The sequence below is a fragment of the Callithrix jacchus genome, chromosome 11 (genome assembly GCF_049354715.1).
Source record: "Callithrix jacchus isolate 240 chromosome 11, calJac240_pri, whole genome shotgun sequence".
NCBI classification, from domain to species: domain Eukaryota; kingdom Metazoa; phylum Chordata; class Mammalia; order Primates; family Cebidae; genus Callithrix; species Callithrix jacchus.
The window spans coordinates 91,106,029-91,127,614 of NC_133512.1; the positions used below are offsets into that span (position 1 = coordinate 91,106,029).

The following is a 21,586-nucleotide window of genomic DNA, read 5'->3' on the forward strand; positions in this document are numbered from 1 at the left end:
AACCTGGACATCTTCAGATGCTATGGGCATGCTTCGTGGGGAAACCGTGGCCGTGGTGTGCACAACAGCAGAACACATACACAACCTAGGACCTGCAATATCAGGTGGTGGTAAGCATGTAGAAACCTGGACGTCTTCAGATGCTATGGGCATGCTTCATGGGGAAACTGTGGCCGTGGTGTGCACAACAGCAGAACACATACACAACCTAGGACCTGCAATATCAGGTGGTGGTAAGCATGTAGAAACCTGGACGTCTTCAGATGCTATGGGCATGCTTCGTGGAGAAACCGTGGCCGTGGTGTGCACAACAGCAGAACACATACACAACCTAGGACCTGCAATATCAGGTGGTGGTAAAAGCAGGAAGAAACCTGGACGTCTTCAGATGCTATGGGCATGCTTCGTGGGGAAACTGTGGCCGTGGTGTGCACAACAGCAGAACACATACACAACCTAGGACCTGCAATATCAGGTGGTGGTAAGCAGGAAGAAACCTGGACGTCTTCAGATGCTATGGGCATGCTTCGTGGGGAAACTGTGGCCGTGGTGTGCACAACAGGAGAACACATACACAACCTAGGACCTGCAATATCAGGTGGTGGTAAGCATGTAGAAACCTGGACGTCTTCAGATGCTATGGGCATGCTTCGTGGGGAAACTGTGGCCGTGGTGTACACAACAGAACACATACACAACCTAGGACCCAGCACATGAGTAGTATGTGCACCAAAAGGAACACACAGCAAATACCCATTAAAAATAAATAAATAAATAAAAAACAGAATAAACCACAGTGCGTTCACACAAAGGGCAGTGCCTTGCACCCAGGTGGAGTCCATCCACCTCTGAGACAGAAGCTGAGCCAGAGAAGCCAGGTACAAAGAACAAGCGGCTTGTGGCTCCACGTCCATGAAGTTCAACAGGTAAAGCTAATCTACAGTGACAGAGGTCAGAAGGGCAGTCACCCTCATGGGGGAGGAATATAGGCATACACGGCATAATGACCTTTCAGTCTATCGACCACAGACCACGTATAGACTGTGGTCCCATAAGATTATGATTTGTATTTTTACTGGACCTACGTTTGGATGCACAAATATTTACCACTGTGTTGAGAGTTGCCTACCATATTCAGTACAGAGACACGCTGTCCAGGTGTGCCCAGCAGCTAGGTGTGTAGTGAGCGACACCAGCTAGGTTTGTGTTAAGTGCACTCTAGGATGGTCCCACAACACTCAAACGGTCTAGTGACAGTGTCTCCCTCTTTAAGTGACACATGACTGGGTGGGAGTGCAAGGGAACCTCTGGAATACTGGGAATGGTCTTTCTCTGATGTGTGGTGTTTCACCTACAGGAGTGTGTCCAGATGCCCAAATCCTTCAAGCTGAACATACAGCTGGCTCCCCATCCAGATTCCCTTACCAAGCCAGGGCACCCATGCCCCAGCTGCTGCCAGGTCCTGCTGAAGGCTCTTTACTGCCACTCTCTCCCAGAAGTATGGCCCTGGCCTCGGGGTGAGCAGTGCCACACTCCCACCCTCATCCTGGGGGCAGCCTGCAGCCACCTTCCCTCTGCCTCAATAAGGGACAACTACGGCATGTTCCCGGTGAGATGAGGCTAAAGCTAGCCTCCAGCTGAGAAGATGCCTTTTCCTGCCCTACCCAGCTTCCTCATCCCCTCAATTTCACTTACACAAAGATCTCCGAAGGCTCTTCTAGAGGACACTTAATGTTTGTGACTTAAGTTATACCTCAACAAAAACTTTCTGGTTTTCCCTCGAGATTCTGATCAACAGACAAGAATCTCACTCCCTCAGAGCAGAGATGCACTACTTGGTGAAAAAAGACCAACATCCATACCCTGTGGGGTGTTCCTACCTGCAACAGCGGCCACTGCCCTGTGTAAACGGTGTGGAGTCTCAGGTGGTCTGCCACTAGCTTGCTGTGTGATTGTGCACTCAATGAAACGCTCTGCAGCTCACCTTCCAAACCTGTAAGCCAGGGCACTGGGCCTGAGATTATCCGAAGTCTCTCCTAACTGTAGAAACCCTTTGCTCTCATAAGGAATCTTCATTAACATGGAAGCCCCTAAGCGCTACCACGCCCGCCCTGTAACTGCAGTTACTTAGTTCTGGAGCACAAGTGACCTCCAACCAATCACCATCACACAAACCTCAAAGCTTAAAAATTATCAGCACGCTTCTCTCCCAACTCCCTATTCAGGTTCCGTTCTACCCCCGCTAACCACCATACACAGCTCCACAGCACCATTTTAAAAACACGTTCCTCCTCAGCCTGCCAGCATCCACTCAGCGTTGTGTGCCTACCTGGTAGTTGTGATATACAGAATATACTGATAGACAAGAAAAACTAGGTGAAGCATTTTAAAGAACATTTCAGAAATGACGGGAAGGGGTGGAAAAAGAGGGGCGGGAGCAAGGCCACACAGTATTCAAGGATGTAGTGGTTCCATTGAACCAACAGATGCCGGTCATCAGGGACTGACAGCTGGAAATGGTACACTAGGAACGACACAGGCGGCGTGGTTTGCCAACCCTGATCCTGAACAATTACCATGCGAACAGCTTATGACTGATCACGACAGCTACAAGTCAGGAGTCTCCCCACAGTTTCTGCAAGGCTGGAAAACAATAACTGCCCTGGTTTGGATTCAAACACGTGGCTATTCATCGGGCGTTCTGCCTCCAAAGATTATCGATTACCACGAAGTTCCATCTATGTGCCGTTCACCTTCTACAACAGAAAACGCCCTTCAGGTGGCATTCGAAAAGCAGCCACTCCCTGATGCCAGGCGGGAGCGAGCAAGCAGGGAAAGCGCATTTCTGAAAGGAAACATCCAGAAAGGCTAAGTTCACCTTGGGAAGCACAGAGCGCGCCAGGGTTCACCGGCCGCCTGCTTGGAAGGGCAGCCACCGCCAGCGCGCCGGGGTCCCGAAGCGCAGCGGGCAGGCAAGGCTCCCACAGGCGCGGCCTCCAGTTCCAGCGAGGGAGGCCCCTAAACCAGCCCCAAGTCCCGGCCCCGAATCCAGCCCCGAGTCCCGGCGAGCTGAAGTCCCGAAGCCCGGCCGGGGAGGCCCTGAGTCCAGCCCCGAGCCCCGGCCGCGCAGGCCAGAGCCGCGGGCGCCGCGCCAGCCCAGCCCTCACCTTCCTGCTCGCGCCGCCCAGGGACACCTTGGGCCGCGTCTTGAAGTCGCCTTCGAAGCTGAACATCCTGGCAGCTTAGCCCATGTGCGGGCGGCGCCGCCGCGGGAGCAGCCGGGCGGGCGGGGCGCGGGGCAGGCTGGGAGGCTCACGGCGCCCGCCCGCCCGGCCCGGGGCAGTGAGGACGCGGAAGCCGGGAGGCGACCCGAGCCCGCCCCCGGGCTGTACCCTCCCAGCCCTGCCCTGCGGCGGGAGAGGCGGCGACACTGGAGGGGCGGCCCTGCCTCGCCTGCCCCTCATCCACGCCAGTCACTGCTCCGGCCGCGGCAGAGGCGCCCGGCGGGTCGCGGACTCGGCTCTTGCACCTGGAGCTGCCGCCTCCGGAGGGAAGATGGCGGCTAGCCGTCGCTGCGTCCTCGACCCCGCGGACGCGCGCGCTTCCGCTATCGACCGCGCGACGCTCTTCCCGGCGGCTCCGCCAGCGTGCGCGCCCCCGCCATCGACGGTGCGGCTCTCCGCCTGGCAACACCGCCAGCGTGCGCGGCCCCGCAAGGCGCGTTGGAGCCGGGGGAGGAGCGCAGTGACAAGGGAGGGGTGCGCGGCGGCGTGCGCGGGGCCTGGTGCGTGCGGAGGGCACTGCGCGCGGGGGGGCGGGAAAGGTGGAATGCAAGGCGCGGGGTTGGGTGCAGAGCAGGTGTAGGACCGGGCGCGGGGTGCAGGGCGGGGTGCAGTGCAGGGGCCGGCACCCGGAGCGGCCAGTGGCGTGCCAGACTCGAGTGAGTGAGGCGGGAAAGGAGCAGCTTGGCGCGGGCCGTCTGTTTACATCCCACCTGTTCTGTGTCTGTCACACGCGCAGACGGACGTGAATAGTCACCGTGGACGCAGACGTGCGCAGATTTGCCTCCTACATACACAGCACACACATGCATAAATATACACACGGCATAAACACATATCTCTATCATGTGGACACATACCTGTGTTTGCGTAAATACGCTCCTGGACTTACCATGGGGCTATGTCCTAATAAACCATCGTACGATGAAAATATTGTAAGTTGCAAATGTGTTTAATAGTACAATAAACCCAAAACAAACTCAGAAAATTGTATGTTGATGTATTTTAAGTTGGGGACCACCTATACATAAACGTGTCTTATATCCACACATACGAATACATAAAAACATCTCTCATGTATATACATATATATCATACACGATTGAAGCCAATCTTTAAAATTGATTTGGGTTGTATATAAAGTGTGCAACACAATGATTTCATAGACACATACATTGTGAAATGATTACCTTCTTTGTGTGTGTGTGGTAAGAGTACCTAAAATCTACTTTTAGCAAAATTTCAACACACAATACGATGTCATCTACGTCCTCCTCCCACGGCCATATGCGGTGGCTCACGTCTGTAATCCCAGCACTTTGGGAGACTCAGGTGGGCAAATTAAGGTCAGGAGTTCAAGACTAGCCTCGCCGATGTGACAAAGCTCCGTCTCTAATAAAAATATAAAAATTAGCTGGGCATGGTGGCAGGCACCTGTAGTCCCAGCTACTCAGGAGGCTGAGGCGGGAGAATTGCTTGACCCTGGGAGGCAGAGGTTGCAATGAGCTGAGATTGCGCCCACTACACTCCATCCTGTGCGACAGAACAAGACTCCATCTCAAAAAAAAAAAAAAAAAAAAGCCCTCCTGTGAACATTATGTCCTGTGGGCATATTTATGCTACACAACTGCAAGTTTGTGTCCTTTTACTCCCACCCATCCACCCCACCCTCGCCCCTGCCCCGTTTCCCCCAGCTCAGGAAACTAGGCGTCTACTCTTTCTAGACAAGATTTGACTGTTGGATTCCAGGTAACAGTGAGCTCATACAGTATCTTTCTGTGTCCAGCTTATTTCACTTGGCATACTGTCCTCCAGGTTCATACATGCAGCAAATGACAGCAGTTCCTCCTGTATCTTCGCTGTTATGAATAATGTTGCAATGAACTGAGGGAGCTCCAAAGAGACAATTTCATTTCCTGTAGGTACATAAGGAGCAGAGGGATGGCTGAGGCACGCGGTAGTTCTAGTTTTGTCTTTTTGAGGCACCTCCATACTGTTCTTCGTAATGGCGGTACCTCCGACGATGTGCAAAGGTTTCCTTTTCCCACACCCTCACTGACACTTGTCTTTTGGATAATCGCCATGCTAATACCGTGAGTTGATGTTTCGTTGTGGTTTTGATTTGCATTTCCTCAATGGTTACTGATGTTGAGCACCTTTTCCTATACCTCTTGTCCACTTCTATGTCTATTTGGAAAAATTCAGGCCCTTTGCTCATTTTTTAATTGGGAAAACCAAGTTTTTTACTAATGTTTGTCATTACTATGTGGAATGCACTCGTAAAAGTCTGTCTTTCAGTTTCATTATTTTTTGAGATGGGGTCTCAGTTTGCTGCCCGGGCTGAAGCCCTGTGGTGGTATCACAGCTCGGTGCAGCCCCAACCTCTCAAATGAGGTGCTCAAACAATTCTCCCACCTCAGCCTCCCAAATGGCTGGGACTGCAGGTGTGCCACTATGCCTGGCCTTTTTTTTTTTTTTTTTTTTTCACTTCTTGTAGAGATGGGTCTCACTGTGTTGTCCTGGATTCCTGGGCTCAAGGGATCCTCCTGCCTCAGCCTCCCAAAGTGCTGGGATTATAGGCATGAACCACTGCGCCCGGCTGTCCTCTTCTTCTTTTTAATGCTAGTCACAAAGCACTAAATACGTTTCACAACCTACTAACAGGTCTCAGCTCGTAGTTTGAAAAATTCTGCCATATAAATTAAATATAGATAGATGGATGGTTAGAAAGATACACAAACACACTACTGTTGTCTGAATGTCCCCAAAATCATAGCTTGAAACTTAATCCCCAATGTGATCGTACTAAAGGAGGGGCCATAAGGAGGTCTTAAAGCATGAGGCCCCACCGCCCCGAAGGAAATGAGTGTCCCAGGCAGCCTGCTTGTCCCTTCTGCCATGTGGAGACACAGCAAGAAGGCACCATCTATGAAGCAGAGTCCTCGCCAGACACAGAATGTGGGGGCGCCTTGATCTTGGACTTCCCAGATTCCAGAGCTATGAGAAATACATTTCTGTTGTCCAAAAATTACCCAGGCGAAGGCATCTGTTATAGCAACTCAAATAGACTAAGGGACCCACACCCAGGCACAAATGTGTGTGTGTAAATATATATATGAACAAGGTCACAGTTCATGTATGTATATAAACTGTTACAGTATAGAATGTATTTTTAATTACAAAATGTCCCAATTTTACTATTTTGAAAGTTTACATATTTTATTTAGTTAAAAAAGACATAACCTGGGCCGGGCACAGTGGCTCACGCCTGTAATCCCAGCACTTTGGGAGGCTGAGGCGGGTGGATCACGAGGTCAAGAGATCGAGACTATCCTGGTCAACATGGTGAAACCCCGTCTCTACTAAAAGTACAAAAAATTAGCTGGGCATGGTGGTGCGTGCCTGTAATCCCAGCTACTCAGGAGGCTGAGGCAGGAGAATTGCCTGAACCCAGGAGGCGGAGGTTGCAGTGAGCCGAGATCGTGCCATTGCACTCCAGCCTGGGTAACAAGAGCAAAACTCCGTCTCAAAAAAAAAAAAAAAGACCTTTTGTTTTTACCTGTCAGGTTAGCAAAGACTTAAAATTGGTACTATCAATATTCGTGACCTCTGAAGTCTGCTCTGAAGTCTCAGATTCTTTTTTTTTGAGACAGACTTGCTGTTGTTACCCAGGCTGGAGTGCAGTGGCATGATCTCAGCTCACTACAACCTCTGCCTCCCGCATCCTGGGTTCAAGCAATTCTCCTGCCTCAGTCTCCCGAGTAGCTCAAATTACAGGTACCCATCACCACGCCCGGTTAATTTTTGTGTTTTTAGTAAAGACAGGGATTTCACCATGTTGGCCAGGCTGGTCTCCAACTCCTGACCTCAGGTGGTCCATCTGCCTCAGCCTCCCAAAGTGCTGGGATTACAGGTGTGAGCCACCTCACCCCGCCTGAAGTCTCAGATTCTGCTTCGAATAAACCCTTCCAAGGTCTGGACTAGGAAGAAGAGCAAGCATGTCCATGTGAATCTCACACCAACCTCACCATTGCTGGTTAAGTGGGGGGTGCTGTCCCACTTATCTGCTGGGTCTCTTTCAAATGTTCTGACTTGCTCACGTGGGGAGGGAAGAAGTGCTCCTGACTGGACCTCTGCCCACCTCAACACCGCTGCCTGGCATCTGGCCCATTTCCACACTTAGCCCTGGGGTGGGCACATCTCTGTGCTGAGGCCAGTGCATCTGTTGGGTGGCCCTGCTCCGTGAGCCACTTCTTCCCCTGGTCTCTCCTGGAGAACGAGTGATGCTACAGAAAAGCTGACTTACCAACATCATTTCATTGCCTTTAACATGACTCCTAGTGAGGATTTGAAAAGTACCTTTTTATAGAAAGTTTCAAACTCAACAACCCAGAGAGACTCATATAATCAATCAGTTTCCATCAGCTATCACCCAGTGCCAGAGACCGCCCACCCGGGGCCAATCTTGTGTGATTTAGACTGCAACCAGTAACCACTCCCCTCCATCCCTTTGAAGCAAATGCCAGACATCGTTTTGTCTGTAATTATTTCTATATTTCTTAAAAAGTGGAATGTTTGTAAAACAAGATTATGATCTTATTACTCTATGAAGATTAATAATTTTCAAGGGTAATTTTCTGCAATCCTAGCACTTTGGGAGGCCAAGGTGGGTGGATCGCTTCAGCTCAGGAATTCAAGACCAGCCTGGGTAACATAGCAAGCCCCCATCTGTACAAAAATAAAAAAAAATTAGCCAAGCGTGGTGGCTGAAGTTACAGCTACTCAGGAGGCTGAGGTGGGAGGATCTCTTGAGCCTGGGAGGTGGAGATTGCAGTGAGCAGAGATTGCACCACTGCACACACCAACCTGGGGGACAGAGACAGACCCTGTCTAAAAAAAAAAAAAAATTCTGACCATAGGTGCTGACCTAGAAGCTAATGACTGTGCATTCTGACCCCGGCGCACAGCACTGTATACCTGGTCTACTTCCTCTCGTAGATAGCAAACTCCTAAAGGGCGAGGAACTGTCTAGCTCACTTTTGTACCAACTGCAGGCCTCAAATATGTGTTGGATCCAACAGATTGATTACTGAAAGAAGGTAGTGGAAAGAGTAGGTCAAAACCCAGTAGCTACTACCCTCCTATCAGAGCAGCTAAAATAAATACTAATAACAGCATATGCTGGCAAGGAGGTGAAGAAACTGGACCTCTCATATGTCACTATGGGAAAGTCACCTGGCACAACCAGTCTGGAAAATAGTTTGGCAGTGATTTTAATTTAAAAACTTTTAGATGGGGCTGGGCACGGTGGCTCACGCCTGTAATCCCAGCACTTTGGGAGGCTGAGGTGGGTGGATCATAGGTCAAGAGATCGAGACCATCCTGGTCAACATGGTGAAACCCCGTCTCTACTAAAAATACAAAAAATTAGCTGGGTGTGGTGGTGTGTGCCTGTAATCCCAGCTACTCGAGAGGCGGAGGCAGGAGAATTGCCTGAACCCAGGAGGCGGAGGTTGCGGTGAGCCGAGATCGCGCCACTGTACTCAAGCCTGGGCAACAGAATGAGATCCTGTCTCAAAGAGGCAAAATGTAATTAATTAAATTTAATTTGTAAACTAAACATACACTTACCGCAGGACCCAGCAGCCGAACTCCCGTGCCTTTATTTGCCCCCGACTAATAAAAACTTGTGTCTATACAACATTTGACACAGATGTCCACAGCAGCTTTATTTGCAATAGGCAAAATTTCGAAACAACCAAAACGGCCTCCAAAGGATGATAGTTACACAAACCTCAGCAGGTTCATGCCATGAACACGACTCAGCCGTTTTCACAGAGAGCAAAGCACTGAGCACTGATGCCCACAGACAGGCTCCAGGGCAGCAGGCTGGCAGGAAAAGCCGGTCCCAGCAGGTCGCATGAGCACTGTCCATCCATTCACACGACACGGACAGGGAGGAAGGGGCAGAGGGTGGCTACGAGGGGAGGTCGTTGTGGTGATGGAGCAATTTTGTGACTTGATTGTGACAGTTATGTGAACACACATGTGAGAAAATGGCACAGCACCACTTTGGGAGGTCTCGGGTGCGCCTATGGCCCTGGTGGGGATGGTATCACGGATGTTTGCATTTGTCCAGACTCACGCACGTGAAGTGTGTGCAGCTCTTTGTGTATCTGCTACCCCTCAGTAACACTGTCCCGTCAGGGGACCTGGAGCTCCAGAAACACATGCCGGGGTTGAGGCCCGGCTTTAGATGTGGTGCTGTCGTTCCATGCAACACAACCGTAGCTGGAAAACTGGACGAAGGGTCCATCTCTGTACTGTCCTCGCAGCTTCCTGTGAATCTATAACCATCTCAGAGAATTTTAACAAGTGGTTTGTTGCTGTTCTCTAGAGACCGATCTCACTCTGTCACTCAGGCTAGAGTGCGGGGGTGTGATCATAGCTCACTCACTGTAGCCTTGAGCTCCTGGACTCCAGCAGTCCTCCCATGTCAGCCTCTGGAGTAGCTGGGTCTACAGGGACTCAAAACGAGACTTTTTTTTTTGAGACAGAGTCTTGCTCTGTTGCCCAGGCTGGAGTGCAGTGGCACAATCTCAGCTCACTGCAACTCCCGGGTTCAAGTGATTCTCTAGCCTCAGCCTCCTGAGTAGCTGGGACTACAAGCACGTACCACCTCTCCCAGCTGATATTTTGTATTTTTAGTAGAGACAAGGTTTCACTGTGTTAGCCAGGATGGTCTCGATCTCCTGACCTCATGATTCCCCCAACTCGGCCTCCCAAAGTGCTAAAATTACACCGTGCCCACCCCAAAATAAGAATTTTTAAATGCAACCTAAAACAACAACAATAATAGAAACGTTGAATGCCAAATATAATTGTATATATTATGTAACAGGATATTGTGATGGTTAATTTTTCTTTTTCTGAGGTCTTGTTCTGCCACCCAGTCTGGAGTGCAGTGGTGTGACCTGGTCTCACTGAAACCTCTGCCTCCCAGGCTCAAGCCATCCTCCCACCTCAGCTTCCTGATTCACTGGGACTATAGGCACATGCCACCATGCCAGGCTAACTGTATGTTTTGTAGGAATGGGGTTTTGCCATGTTGCCCAGGCTGGTTGCCTGCCTTGGCCTCCCAAAGTACTGGAATTACGGGCATGAGCCATCACGCCCGGCTGTGATGGTTACTTACTGTGTTAACTTGAGGGGCCAAAGGGATGCCTGGATAGCTGGTGAAACATCGTTCTGGGCCCTCACCAATGTGAGCAGGCAGCCTCCAAGTCATTCAGAGCCTGAACAGAATAAATGGATGTTTAGGAGGAGCAAGATTATATGGAGAAAATAAATGGAGGGAGGGAAGCCTCTCGCTCTTTGTTCTCGAGCTGGGACATCCATCTTCTTCTGTCTGTTGGCAGCAGAGCTCCTGGCTCTTGCTTCAGACCCTGGGGCTTCACTGGCTCTTCACCCCGTCCCACGCCACCAGCTCTCCTGTGTCTCGGGATTGCAGACAGCAGATGGTGGAAGTTCCCAGCGCCACGATCACCTGAGCCAATTCCTCATTATAAATCTCTCTCAATTATAGATGTAGACATAACTATAGATACAGACATCATATTGCTTCTGTTTCTCTGGGGACCCTAATTCTCCCCTATGGCTCAAGTTTTCCAGTGTTTGAAAAAGCCCCAAATATCTCATGGCACTCTGCTAGGAAACATTTATACTCCTCCAAGCTCTGCTTCTTTCTTTCTAGCCCTTTGCTCCAAAACAATCTAATATAAAATAGCAATATGTTTTTAAGTTATTGTTATGGACACTTGTAAGAGCTTCCCAGCATATCTGAAGATTCTGGCTGAAAACCACACATTGTTTCAGAAGTTATTTTGCAGACTGCAGAAGGAGAGAAATGGAAGAACTGCTTTCACAAAGAAAGTCATTTATCAAATTTCTTCCGTCTTACACACTATCTTGTCTTAGTTACTTCACAATTCAAATATTATAAAATTGGTTATATTTTTATTTTAAAAAATTATTATTTAGAATAGTAATACATGTTTGTTATTTAAAAAATCAAACAATTCCAACATACCCAAAGTAATAAGGGAAAAAAGCCCTACCTCCTCATCATATCTTTGAGATTACTGATATATCCTCTCTCTCTCTCTCTCTCTCTCTCTCTCTCTCTCTCTCTGTCTCTCCCTCTCTAATCCCTTTTAGTTTCTTACCACTCTTGTAACAAATTACCACAAGCTTAGAGGCTTACAACATGAATGCATTTCTCGACAGCTCTGGAGGTCAGAAGTCCTCACAGGTCTCCCTGGGCTGAAACCAAGGTATCAGAAGACTGGGTCCTTCTGCAGACACCGGGGGAGGCGCTGTTCTTGCCCTGCCCAGCATTCCCTGGCTCACGGCCCCTTCCAGCAATCACTTCAGGTCAACGACTGCTGTGTCCTCAGTTCCCTTCTCTAATCGTCCCTCCTCCCTACCCATAGGGGCACCCTGGGATGGCGTCGGCTCCACCACGTAACCCAGGATCATCTACTCTGGCAAAACCCTTAACTTCATACCATCCACAAGGCCTTTTGTGCTGTGTGAGGTGATATCCACATGTTCACAGGATTAGGACAGGGACATATTCAGGGAGCCATTACTATTCTATGTGTGGTATTAGCCATCTACAATTGCTTTTTGTTTTTATATGAGATCATTTTCCTCATTTCTCCCAGAACTCTTTCTTTCTTTGGGAACCAAAATATATCATAAGTCTTCTATAACAGAGTTTAGAAATTTAGGATATTAATTTTAAAAGTAACTAATTTTGCTGCATTAATTGGATGCTTAGAACCTTCTTGTATGGAGGCTCCAGAATTTATTATTTTACCATTTCCATATTGTTTCACACCTAGGTGGATGTCTTTTTTTTTTTTTTTTCCTATTTTAGTTTACGCTGCAAGAACATTCTTGCACATAGGTGGGAGCCCTTTCCGCAGGATGGACCCTTGAAACGGCTCCGTCGCTGCATGGAAAGGCACTCGCCATCACTCAGTCCCAGGCCAGTGCGCATCAAAGTCACGCTGAGACAGCACCTCACCCCTGTGAGCGTGGCTGCCCTCCAAAGACAGGAGGCAACAAGTGTGGGTAAGGACCAGGAGAAAAGCAAACCCTGTACACTGCAGGAATGTGAATTGGTACAGCCAGTATGGAAAACCGTACAGAGGTTCCTCAGAAAATTGAAAGTCAAACTATGATCCAGCAATCCCACTCCAGGCTCTATACCCAGAGGAAATAAAACCATGGCATGACTGAGCTGAGGGTATTCAGCTGTAAATTTCAACAGGTTCTGTTCAAAGGACACATATCCTCTCCTCACATATCATCCTGTGAGGACCCACCTCTCCTCACATATCATCCTGGGACCGCCAGCGAGCTATATAGATTTGGACCCCAGAGGCCCTGAAGTGGATCCAAAGAAAACATTCATTAAATTAACGCCAGGGCCGTGGTACACCTGAGGCTGAACTTTCACTCCTTCCTGCATTTACTCTACCAAATTATGTCCAGCCACCCCGTCCAACAGAGCTCATCAGAAGTTATCAGTGAGATTAAGTGATCACATTAAGATTCTCTGATAATTGGCTGGGCACAGTGACTCAAGCCTGTAATCCCAGCAATTTGGGAGGCCAAGGCAGGCAGATCACTTGAGGCCAGGAGTTAAAGACCAGCCTGGGCAACATGGTGAAACGCTTGTCTCTATAAAAATACAAAAATTAGCCGGGCATGGTGGTGGGCACCTGTAATTCCAGCTACTCGGGAGGTTGAGCCAGAAGAATCGCTTGAACCCAGGAGGTGGAGGTTGCAGTGAGCCAATATCGTGCCACTGCACTCCAGCCTGGGTGACAGAGTGAGACTCTGTCTAAAAAAATAAAAATAAAAATAAATAAATAAAATATAAAAAGACATTCCAATCAACACAATTGTAAAGAAATACAAAGAAACATTCAGAAAAGTGGGGGGGGTGGTCACTGAGCAGGAAGGGCACTGTGTCACTGCCGACACAGTTTCTCAAGCTGGGTGGTCTTCCTCGAGGCCTGTGCTTCGATCTTACTCTTCAAAATTTAAATACATATTTAATACACTTTTGGTAGGTATAATAACATTAATAGTAACATCTTTTTAGAAAAATAAATGTCATTAATAAAATGCCCACGATAAGATGTTCTGTGTTTGGATGTATTCTCATTAAGTAAACAATTTAAATTGTTTTGCAAGATTAAAGTCTCAAAACATTGAAGTCCAAAATAATTAAAATGGACAGAAATGAGGAACTAGAGACTTCACTGCCTCAATTTTTTTTTTTTTTTTTTTTTGAGACAGAGTCTTGCTCTGTCGCCAGGCTGGAGTGCAGTGGCACGATCTTGGCTCACTGCAACCTCCACCTCCTGGGTTCAAGCGATTCTTCTGGCTCAACCTCAGCATCGCTTGGCTCAGATGGCGCCATCTCAGCTCACCACAACCTCCGCCTCCCAGATTCAAGCAATTCCCCTGTCAAAGCCTCCTGAGTGGCTGGAACTACAGGTGTGTGCCACCACGCCCAGCTAATTTTTGTAGTTTTAGTAGGGATGGGGTTTCACCATGTTGGCCAGGATGGTCTCAAACTCCTAACCATGTGATCGGCCCACCTAGGCCTCCCAAAGTGCTGGGATTACAGGTGTGAGCCACTGTGCCCAGCCCACGACCTCAGTTTTAATAATGCATAGAAACTAGACAGAAAAAAGAAGAGAACATTTAAATAACAATACAAACCAACTAGACATAACACCTGTGGACACTCTGCCCAGCACCAACAGAACACGTGCTTCTCCAGGACACAGGGAAGATTCCCAAGGATAGACCAGGTGCAAGGCCGTAAAGCAAACTTCAGCACACCCACCAGGGAACAGGCAGTTCAGAGCACACTCTCCAAGCACGAGGGAGTGACATTAGAAATGGATGATGAGAGTCGGGGACAGTGCTCACACCTGCAATCGCAGCACTTTGACAGGCCGGCCTGGGAGGATCGCTTGAGGCCAGCAGCTCGATGCCTGTCTGGGCTACCCAGCAAGACCCATCTCTAAAAAAAATTCATAAATTAGTTGGGTGTCGTGGCATATGCCTGCAGTCCCAGCTACCTGGGAAGCTGAGATGGGAGGATCACTTGAGCCCAGAAGGTGGAGACTGCAGTAAGGCATGACTGCACCACTGCACTCCAGCCTGGGCGGCAGAGTGGGACTTTGCGGAGACAATTTGGGAAACTCACAGATATGTGCAAATTATAGAACACACTCCTAAATAGCCAATGAGTCCAAGAAAAACCGAAACCAGAAAAGACTTTTAGATGAATAAGAATCAAGACACAACATATCAGAGATCACAGCAGGGGCCATGGAATTTAACAGGACAGCAGATACGATTTTCCACTCAGCAAAATGCAAATCCTCTGTGCAGCTTAGCCAGAATCCAAGCCAAGAATTCTCAGTTGCTGGCCAGGCGCGGTGGCTCATGCCTGTAATGCCAGCACTTTGGGAGGGTGAGGCGGGTGGATCATTTGAGGTCAGGAGTTCAAGACCAGCTTGGCCAACATGGTGAGACTCTGTCTCTACTAAAAATATAAAAATCAGCTGGATGTGGTGGTGCACGCCTGTAGTCCCAGCTACTCAGGAGGCTGAGGTGGGATGATCATTTGCACCTGTAGTCCCAGCTACTCAGGAGGCTGAGGTGGGACGATCATTTGCACCTGTAGTCCCAGCTACTCAGGAGGCTGAGGTGGGACGATCATTTGCGCCTGTAGTCCCAGCTACTCAGGAGGCTGAGGCAGGGGCATCGCTTGAACCCAGGAGGTGGAGGTTGCGGTGAGCCAAGATTGCACTATTGCACTCCAGCCTAGGTGACAGACTCCTTCTCAAGAAAAATATAAGAATTCTCAGTTCCCATGGCAGGTCCCTGACAGCACCGACTCACTCCCAAGGAGGGTCAGAGGTGTGGCCTGTGTGTAGAAGGTGGTCTTCACGATGCTGGGGCAAGCCCTGCCAGGCCTTCCTTTGGGCGCTTTTCCAGCTGATCCCACATTTTTGAAACGCTACTTTCCTTTTCCTGATGAGTCCCATGTCTCTGGCACTGAGAGCTCTGCCTGTGTGACCTCTCTGCCGGTGACGCCAGCTCCAGTGGCTTAGGGACAGTTTCAAGTCAGTGCTTGGACATGCCTTGACCTGTCTCACCCTGTGGAACCGCATCTACTGTGGGAGGCGACTCTGGGACGGTTCTGTCCTCACCTCACAGTGACTCCTGTCCCAAGGCCATGACTGCTGCCCCAAAGCCTCTGTCGGGCTGCCTGTGGGGTCACTGGGAGGCTGGACCCCACCCATGCTCCCCCAGGCTGTCTGCCCCCACCCGACTGGCTCTCCTCCTTGAGTGAAATTTCCCTAGGAGAGGTCGGGCCACCCATCAGCAGCTGTCCCAAGGGGCCTCAGTGTGCAGCTGAGAAGCCTCTCAGGCTCCCCCAGCCTGGCCCTGGCCTGCTCTGAGGTCCCTGGCCCACACCCTTGCTTCAGGCCTTGCTGCATAAGGCCCAGCCCACTCCAGACACAGGTGTCCTCTGCACCTGGGCTCCTCCCCTGCCAGCTGCAGTCACCCAATAAGGCCCCTGCCGTCCATCCTCGCCTCAAGCTGCAGCCGTGAACAGCAGGCGCGCTCCTCCTTGGGGCCTGCGCTCAGCTCTGAGGCCCGGGGCACCGGCTGAAGCACTGCCAGCGGCTCCTCTAGGCATGAAATTATTCCCCACAGTCTGTGCTCCTGGCTCCCAGTTCTCAGCAAAGAACCTACAATGCCAGTGTGGAGGGCAGGGAGGGGCTGGGTGCGTGGGAGGAGTTTGGCAGAACAAGAGCCTTGGGGGGAGTGGTGAGGGTGAGGGAGGGCAGGTGAAGGCCCCGCTGGAAACAGAAGAGAGACAGCGTGTCTGGGGCAAATCGAGAAGGGCAGGGCCTGACTGTGCAGAGGTGTGGGGACCCGGAGGCTTCTTCGTTCCCGGGGAGGAGGCAGGCAGCACCCGAGCCTAGGCATTGCCATTTTCTTCTTTTTCTCATAAAGCTCTTTAAGGTTAAGGATTGTGGGGTTTTTTGCTAAGATCGGAACAGTGTCCAGTGTCCATCGGCCCACACGGCTGTGACTTCACAGCTACCTGGTGCAGGTGGCCAAGGGTTCTTCCGTGAAGCTGTGTTCACGCTGTCAATTGCAGGCTGAGCGATGTTCAGATCTCCACGCCTGCTTTCAGCTTCCTAAAGCTTGAGATGTTCCCAGGAGTAAAGCATCGGTCAGACGTGGGTTCCAGCCCTTCGCTGACTCTTCCTAACTACATGACTTTGGTGAGTCACCGAACTTCATCAACTTCCTCTGCCAAGTGGGCAGAATGCCCCACGGCGTTGAAGGCATGGGCCTGGCCAGGCTGCATTCTCAAGAGCTACATTTGAGTGGTGACCATCTGAGCCCCGTGGATTCAGAACAGCATTATCAACACTCAGCCTCTGTACTCACAGGGCATTGCACTAAGTTCATAGGCTGAGAACACTGTGATGAGAAACGGTATCAAAACGCCAAGGACTGACACTACGCTGCTGTGAACATTCCGCTCTGTTCCGCATTACCATCATCATCACTTCAATCATTTAAAAAGCTTACACGATTAAGCGTGCGTTTGGCAACCCTTCAATGTGTGGGAAGTGGGAGGCCAAATCGCAAGTGTTCCTTGTTGCCTTGGACAGCTGGAAGCTGCCAGGATAGTCAAGGAGAGTTCCTCCTCCCAAAGCGCGGCGCGCCCTGTGTTTTGGGAAGATCCACTCACACTGCTGCTCAAAGTCACCTGTGAGTAATCAAGTGCCGGAATGGAAAGGCAGCGGAGGATAAAAGCTCCTCTTTACTGTGGACTCATATTTTTTCAGGGACGACACTACATGCCATGCTGACTTTTTGTCTGTTTGAGATGGAGTTTCTCTCTTTGTTGGCCAGGCTGGAGTGCAGTGGCATGATCTCTGCTCAGTGCAACCTCTGCCTCCCGGGTCCAAACGATTCTCCTGCCTCAGCCTCCCGAGTTGCTGGGAGTACAGGTATGTGCCAACATGCCCAGCCAAATTGTCGCCTTGGATAGCTAGAAGCTAATTTTAATGTTTTTAGTAGAGACAGGGTTTCACCATGTTGCCCAGCCTGGTCTCGAACTGCTGACCTCAAGTGATCCGCCCGCCTCAGCCTCCCAAAGTGCTGAGATTACAGGTGTGAGCCACTGCGCGCAGCCACATACAGACTTTCTAATTTATGTATGTAGAGCAGTCCTATGAGGGAAATGTTATTACCCACGTTTTACAAACATGGAAACTGAAGCTTAGAAACACCTGGCCTGGTGCTCCCCTGAGACACACTGCTTTGTAATGTCTGGTGGTGAGGGTTTAATTTCTAGCAGCACAGACGAGGCTTTGCCTCAAAGATACCCATAAAACGTATTTTGTTGACTCTGGGGGGGAAATGCTGTAAAACAAGCTGATCTAAAGACAGTATTGCAAAGAGCACTTCACTTAAGCACTTTCTGATGGTTAAACATCAGAGCAGCACAGGCTGCCAAAGAGTGAAGACATTTCATTTAAAATTACCCTGGCGCAAGACCATCAAAGTATCCTTAACATTTTCATTAAATCGAGATACAGATCTAGTTAGAGTAGTAAATCTCTTCCGATACAGGGAGCTCATGGAGGAGCCAAGGCCAGAGGCGGCAGCGAGCCTGGAATACGCAGCGGCTGCAAGGAATCCAGAGGCACCCGAGGCCTCAGCAGAACTCCGGAGCCATCAGGCGATCTGCGCAGGTGGGGCCTCCGGTGCCCTCACCACTGCCCACACCCGAGCAGCAAGTTGTGGGGGGAGGATCAGACCAGGCATCTGTCTTCAGCAGGCTTGATTACAGTTCAGCATGGCGAGGACAGCAGATCCGGGATGGCTGCCATTGCAAAGATGACTTATTACTCACAGATCCCGAGAGGAGGCGCAGGCTGCACCACAGGGGACACGTGGGGATGCGCCAGGGTTGTCTGGGAGGCTGCAGGGTGGGGAACTGAGCAGGAGCCTCTATCGTCCTTTCCACAATAGGGGTACTGAGGCAGGGTCAGCAGGCCCAGGACTGTCCAGCTTGAATAACACCAGCCTTCTGGGCCCAGGGGTTGCCCCACGTCTGGTCCCTGCCCTGAGGTGACAGGTGTGAGTGGACAGCAGCCTGGGGTGTGAGCCCACAGAGGTGGCGGGCGTGGGCTCTGCATTGCAGGGTTTGCACGTGGAAGGCGGGTGTTCACTATCCAGGAATGGCTGTTTGTGGGAGGGGCAGCCCCCCGGGGTCAGCAGGCCCCCAGTATCAGAGTATCAGATACAGAAAATAAACAACATGGTTACTACAGCATCAAAGGGCTGGGCTTCAAATCTTAGGTACCACCCGTATGAGCAAGTCAGGCTGCCTCTGAGCTCTGTCTGTCGTGTAACCCAGGGATGACAACATGGACCATTTGATTAGAAATTCATTTTTTTAAATGTAGCTTAGTACTTGGCACATTATACGTATTGTTAAATATTAGCGAATTAAATCTTACAGCATTCAAGTAGTAGTTATAATCTTTCTCTCTCTTTTTTTTAAACGGAATTTTGCTCCATCGCTCAGGCTAGAGTACAGTGGTGCAATCTCGGCTCACTACAACCTCCACCTCCCAGGTTCAAGCGATTCTTCTGCCTCAGCCTCCCAAGTAGCTGGGACTACAGGTGTGCGCCACCACTCCTGGCTAATTGCTTTGTATTTTTAGTAGAGCCAGGGTTTCACCGTATTGGCCAGGCTGGTCTCAAACTCTTGACCTCGTGATCCACCCGCCTCAGCCTCCCAAAGTGCTGGGATTACAGTCTTGAGCCACCGCGCCGGGCCACTAGTTGTAATCTCTAATCCAACATACTTTAGACCAGAAGTGTTTCAGATTTTGATTTTTTTTCTTTTGTAATTTGGAATATTTGTAATAATGTGATATCTTGGGGTTGGGACCCAAATCTGAACACGAAATTCATGTATGTTTCGTATACACTTACACACACAGCTGAAGGTAACTGTATGCAATACTTAAAAATAATTTCGTGCAAAACGAAGTTTGCGTTTTGACTGTGACCCATCACATGAGGGCATGCATGGGATTTTCCACTGTGGCGTCATGATGGTGCTCAAAACGTTCTGAATTTCGGAGCTTTTCGTGTTGGGATTTTCAGATTAGGGATGCTCAACCTGTATGTGGACAGCTTTTCTGGCATTCTCTTCAAAAGATGCAGCCTGGGCCCGGCACAGTGGCTCACACCTGCAATCCCAGTACTTTGGGAGGCCAAGGGGCGGATCACCTAAGGTCCGAAGTTTGAGACCAGCCCTGCCAACATGGTGAAACCCCATCTGTAATAAAAATACGAGAATTAGCCATGTGTGGTGGCAGGTGCCCGTAATCCCAGCTACTTGGGAGGCAGAGGCAGGAGAATCACTTGAACCTGGGAGGTGGAGGTTGCGGTGAGCCGAGATTGAACCACTGCACTCCAGCCTGGCAACAGAGCGAGACTCAGTCTCAAAAACAAACAAACAAAAGATGGGTCCTGAGCCAGGGCCACGGCTTACGCCTGTAGACCCAACTGTGCGGGAGGCTCCAGAAGCTCAAGATCAGCTTGGACAACATGGCCAGACCCCCTCTCAAAAAAAAAAAAAAAAAAAAGAAAAAGAAAAAAGGAGCACCTATGCCCCTCCCGGCAACACAGGTTGGATTTAGCTGCTCCTTTCTGCTGAGTGGAAGGAGCCTGGATGTGGCACTGTGGGCCTCGGACTTGGAGATCTGGTTCTGTGGGGCACTCGGTGTCCTGTGTGCTGCCTCTCTTGGGTCACACACACTGGAGAAGGCGGACGCCACACTGACGACACTCAGGCTGTGCAGAGGGCCCCACGTGGTGCAGAGCTGAGGCCTCTAGCACCCCACCATGGGGCCGTCCTGATGTGGGTCCCCCCTGCCTCCGTGAAGCCTTTGGCTAATGCAGCCACAGCCAGAGACCCTGAGGGAGAAGCACCCAGCGAAGCCATCCCCAAACCCCGGCCACGGCAGCTGGGTCCCAAATGTGTGTTGCTTGTGAGCCACCAAGTGTTGGGTAGTTTGTGGTGCAGCAGGGCTGGAGGATCTGCCCTCAGGAAACCCTCCAAGCTGGGATCGGGCAGCACCATTTGCAGCACTCAGCCCTGGACAGACAATCTCTGGAGAAGTTTCCAGAACCACTTTCTAGTCAGTTCCAGAGATTTCTGGACAGAGGTGCAGGAAGGTGGGGGGGGGTTGGAATCCTGCCTGTCATTGCTGTGCTCACCTGGTTTGAAGTGGCCGGTGGCTAAGAAGTGGGTGGAGGTGGCCACAGAGCCCCCTCGACTGCTGGGTCTGGGTAAGACGCACTTTTGCCTCCACGCTTACCCCGTGTCCTGCATTATTGTCTTGGAAACCACATGGGTGCTTGATGACACGCATTCAAACCACAGTTTAGTTCTGAAAACCTCTTGTACGCCACAGCAGCGTTAGTGCTAGTCTCTAACACCTTCACCAGGAAGGTCAGCACCACCGTCATGAACATGCGGCCTCTGGAAACTGCAGAGTACAGAATCAAGGACCATGGATTTTACCTTCAAGTTATCACTAGGTCTCAGCCATTTTCCACATAAAAATCTTCCGTTTCACTTAAAGCCTCGATAGTTTGTTATTAAAATGTGCCTTCCTCTCCCCTCTTGCCATGCCTGTGAAGCTTTTCCTCATGCACCGCCGTGCGTGGACGCAGCCGCTTGGGTTTCTTGACAGGAGGGTGAGACTGTCAGGGTGGGCTACGTCATGCTCAGGTACAAGCAATTCCTAGGTTCACCTGGTGCTAATGCAAGGTCTGCTGGGAGTCTGGATGGCTCTCCAGGACAGGGTCCGCCACGGTCACTCGGCAGGTCAGGCCACATGGCTCTTGTGCCTTGAGCTCCACGGTGGGGATGAGAACACGACCATATCAGGCTGACAAGAAGGGCACATGGTCCCCCCCACACATGCCTGTTGGTAGGATCTTGTCCCACGGTCCCTAGAGCCACCCAACTGCCGGGACATGAAGATGTGGGGTCATCTGCGGGCCTAGAAGAACAGGAGAAGCAGAGGGGAGGGGAAGGCAAAGACCCCACTCCAGGGGCTGCCACCCTCAGCAGGCACATGTGGGCTGTG

At 50.4% G+C, this 21,586-nt stretch overlaps 1 protein-coding gene across 5 annotated transcripts in view; it reads right to left on the reverse strand.

Moving 5' to 3' along the window:
* Window positions 1-21,586, reverse strand: part of UBE3C (ubiquitin protein ligase E3C) — a 202,097-nt gene that overhangs the window by 122,381 nt on the left and 58,130 nt on the right. For 3 of the 5 annotated variants that reach the window (XM_035254262.3, XM_078343339.1, XM_078343340.1), the window contains one exon: window positions 10,477-10,576. In XM_035254262.3, the coding sequence (XP_035110153.1) occupies window positions 10,477-10,569 (93 nt within the window). In that variant the 5' untranslated portion in view covers window positions 10,570-10,576. Of the gene's footprint in view, window positions 1-3,167; window positions 3,583-10,476; window positions 10,577-21,586 lie in introns of those variants that run through there. The other 2 variants (XM_054237511.2, XM_078343341.1) reach the window with 1 other exon arrangement.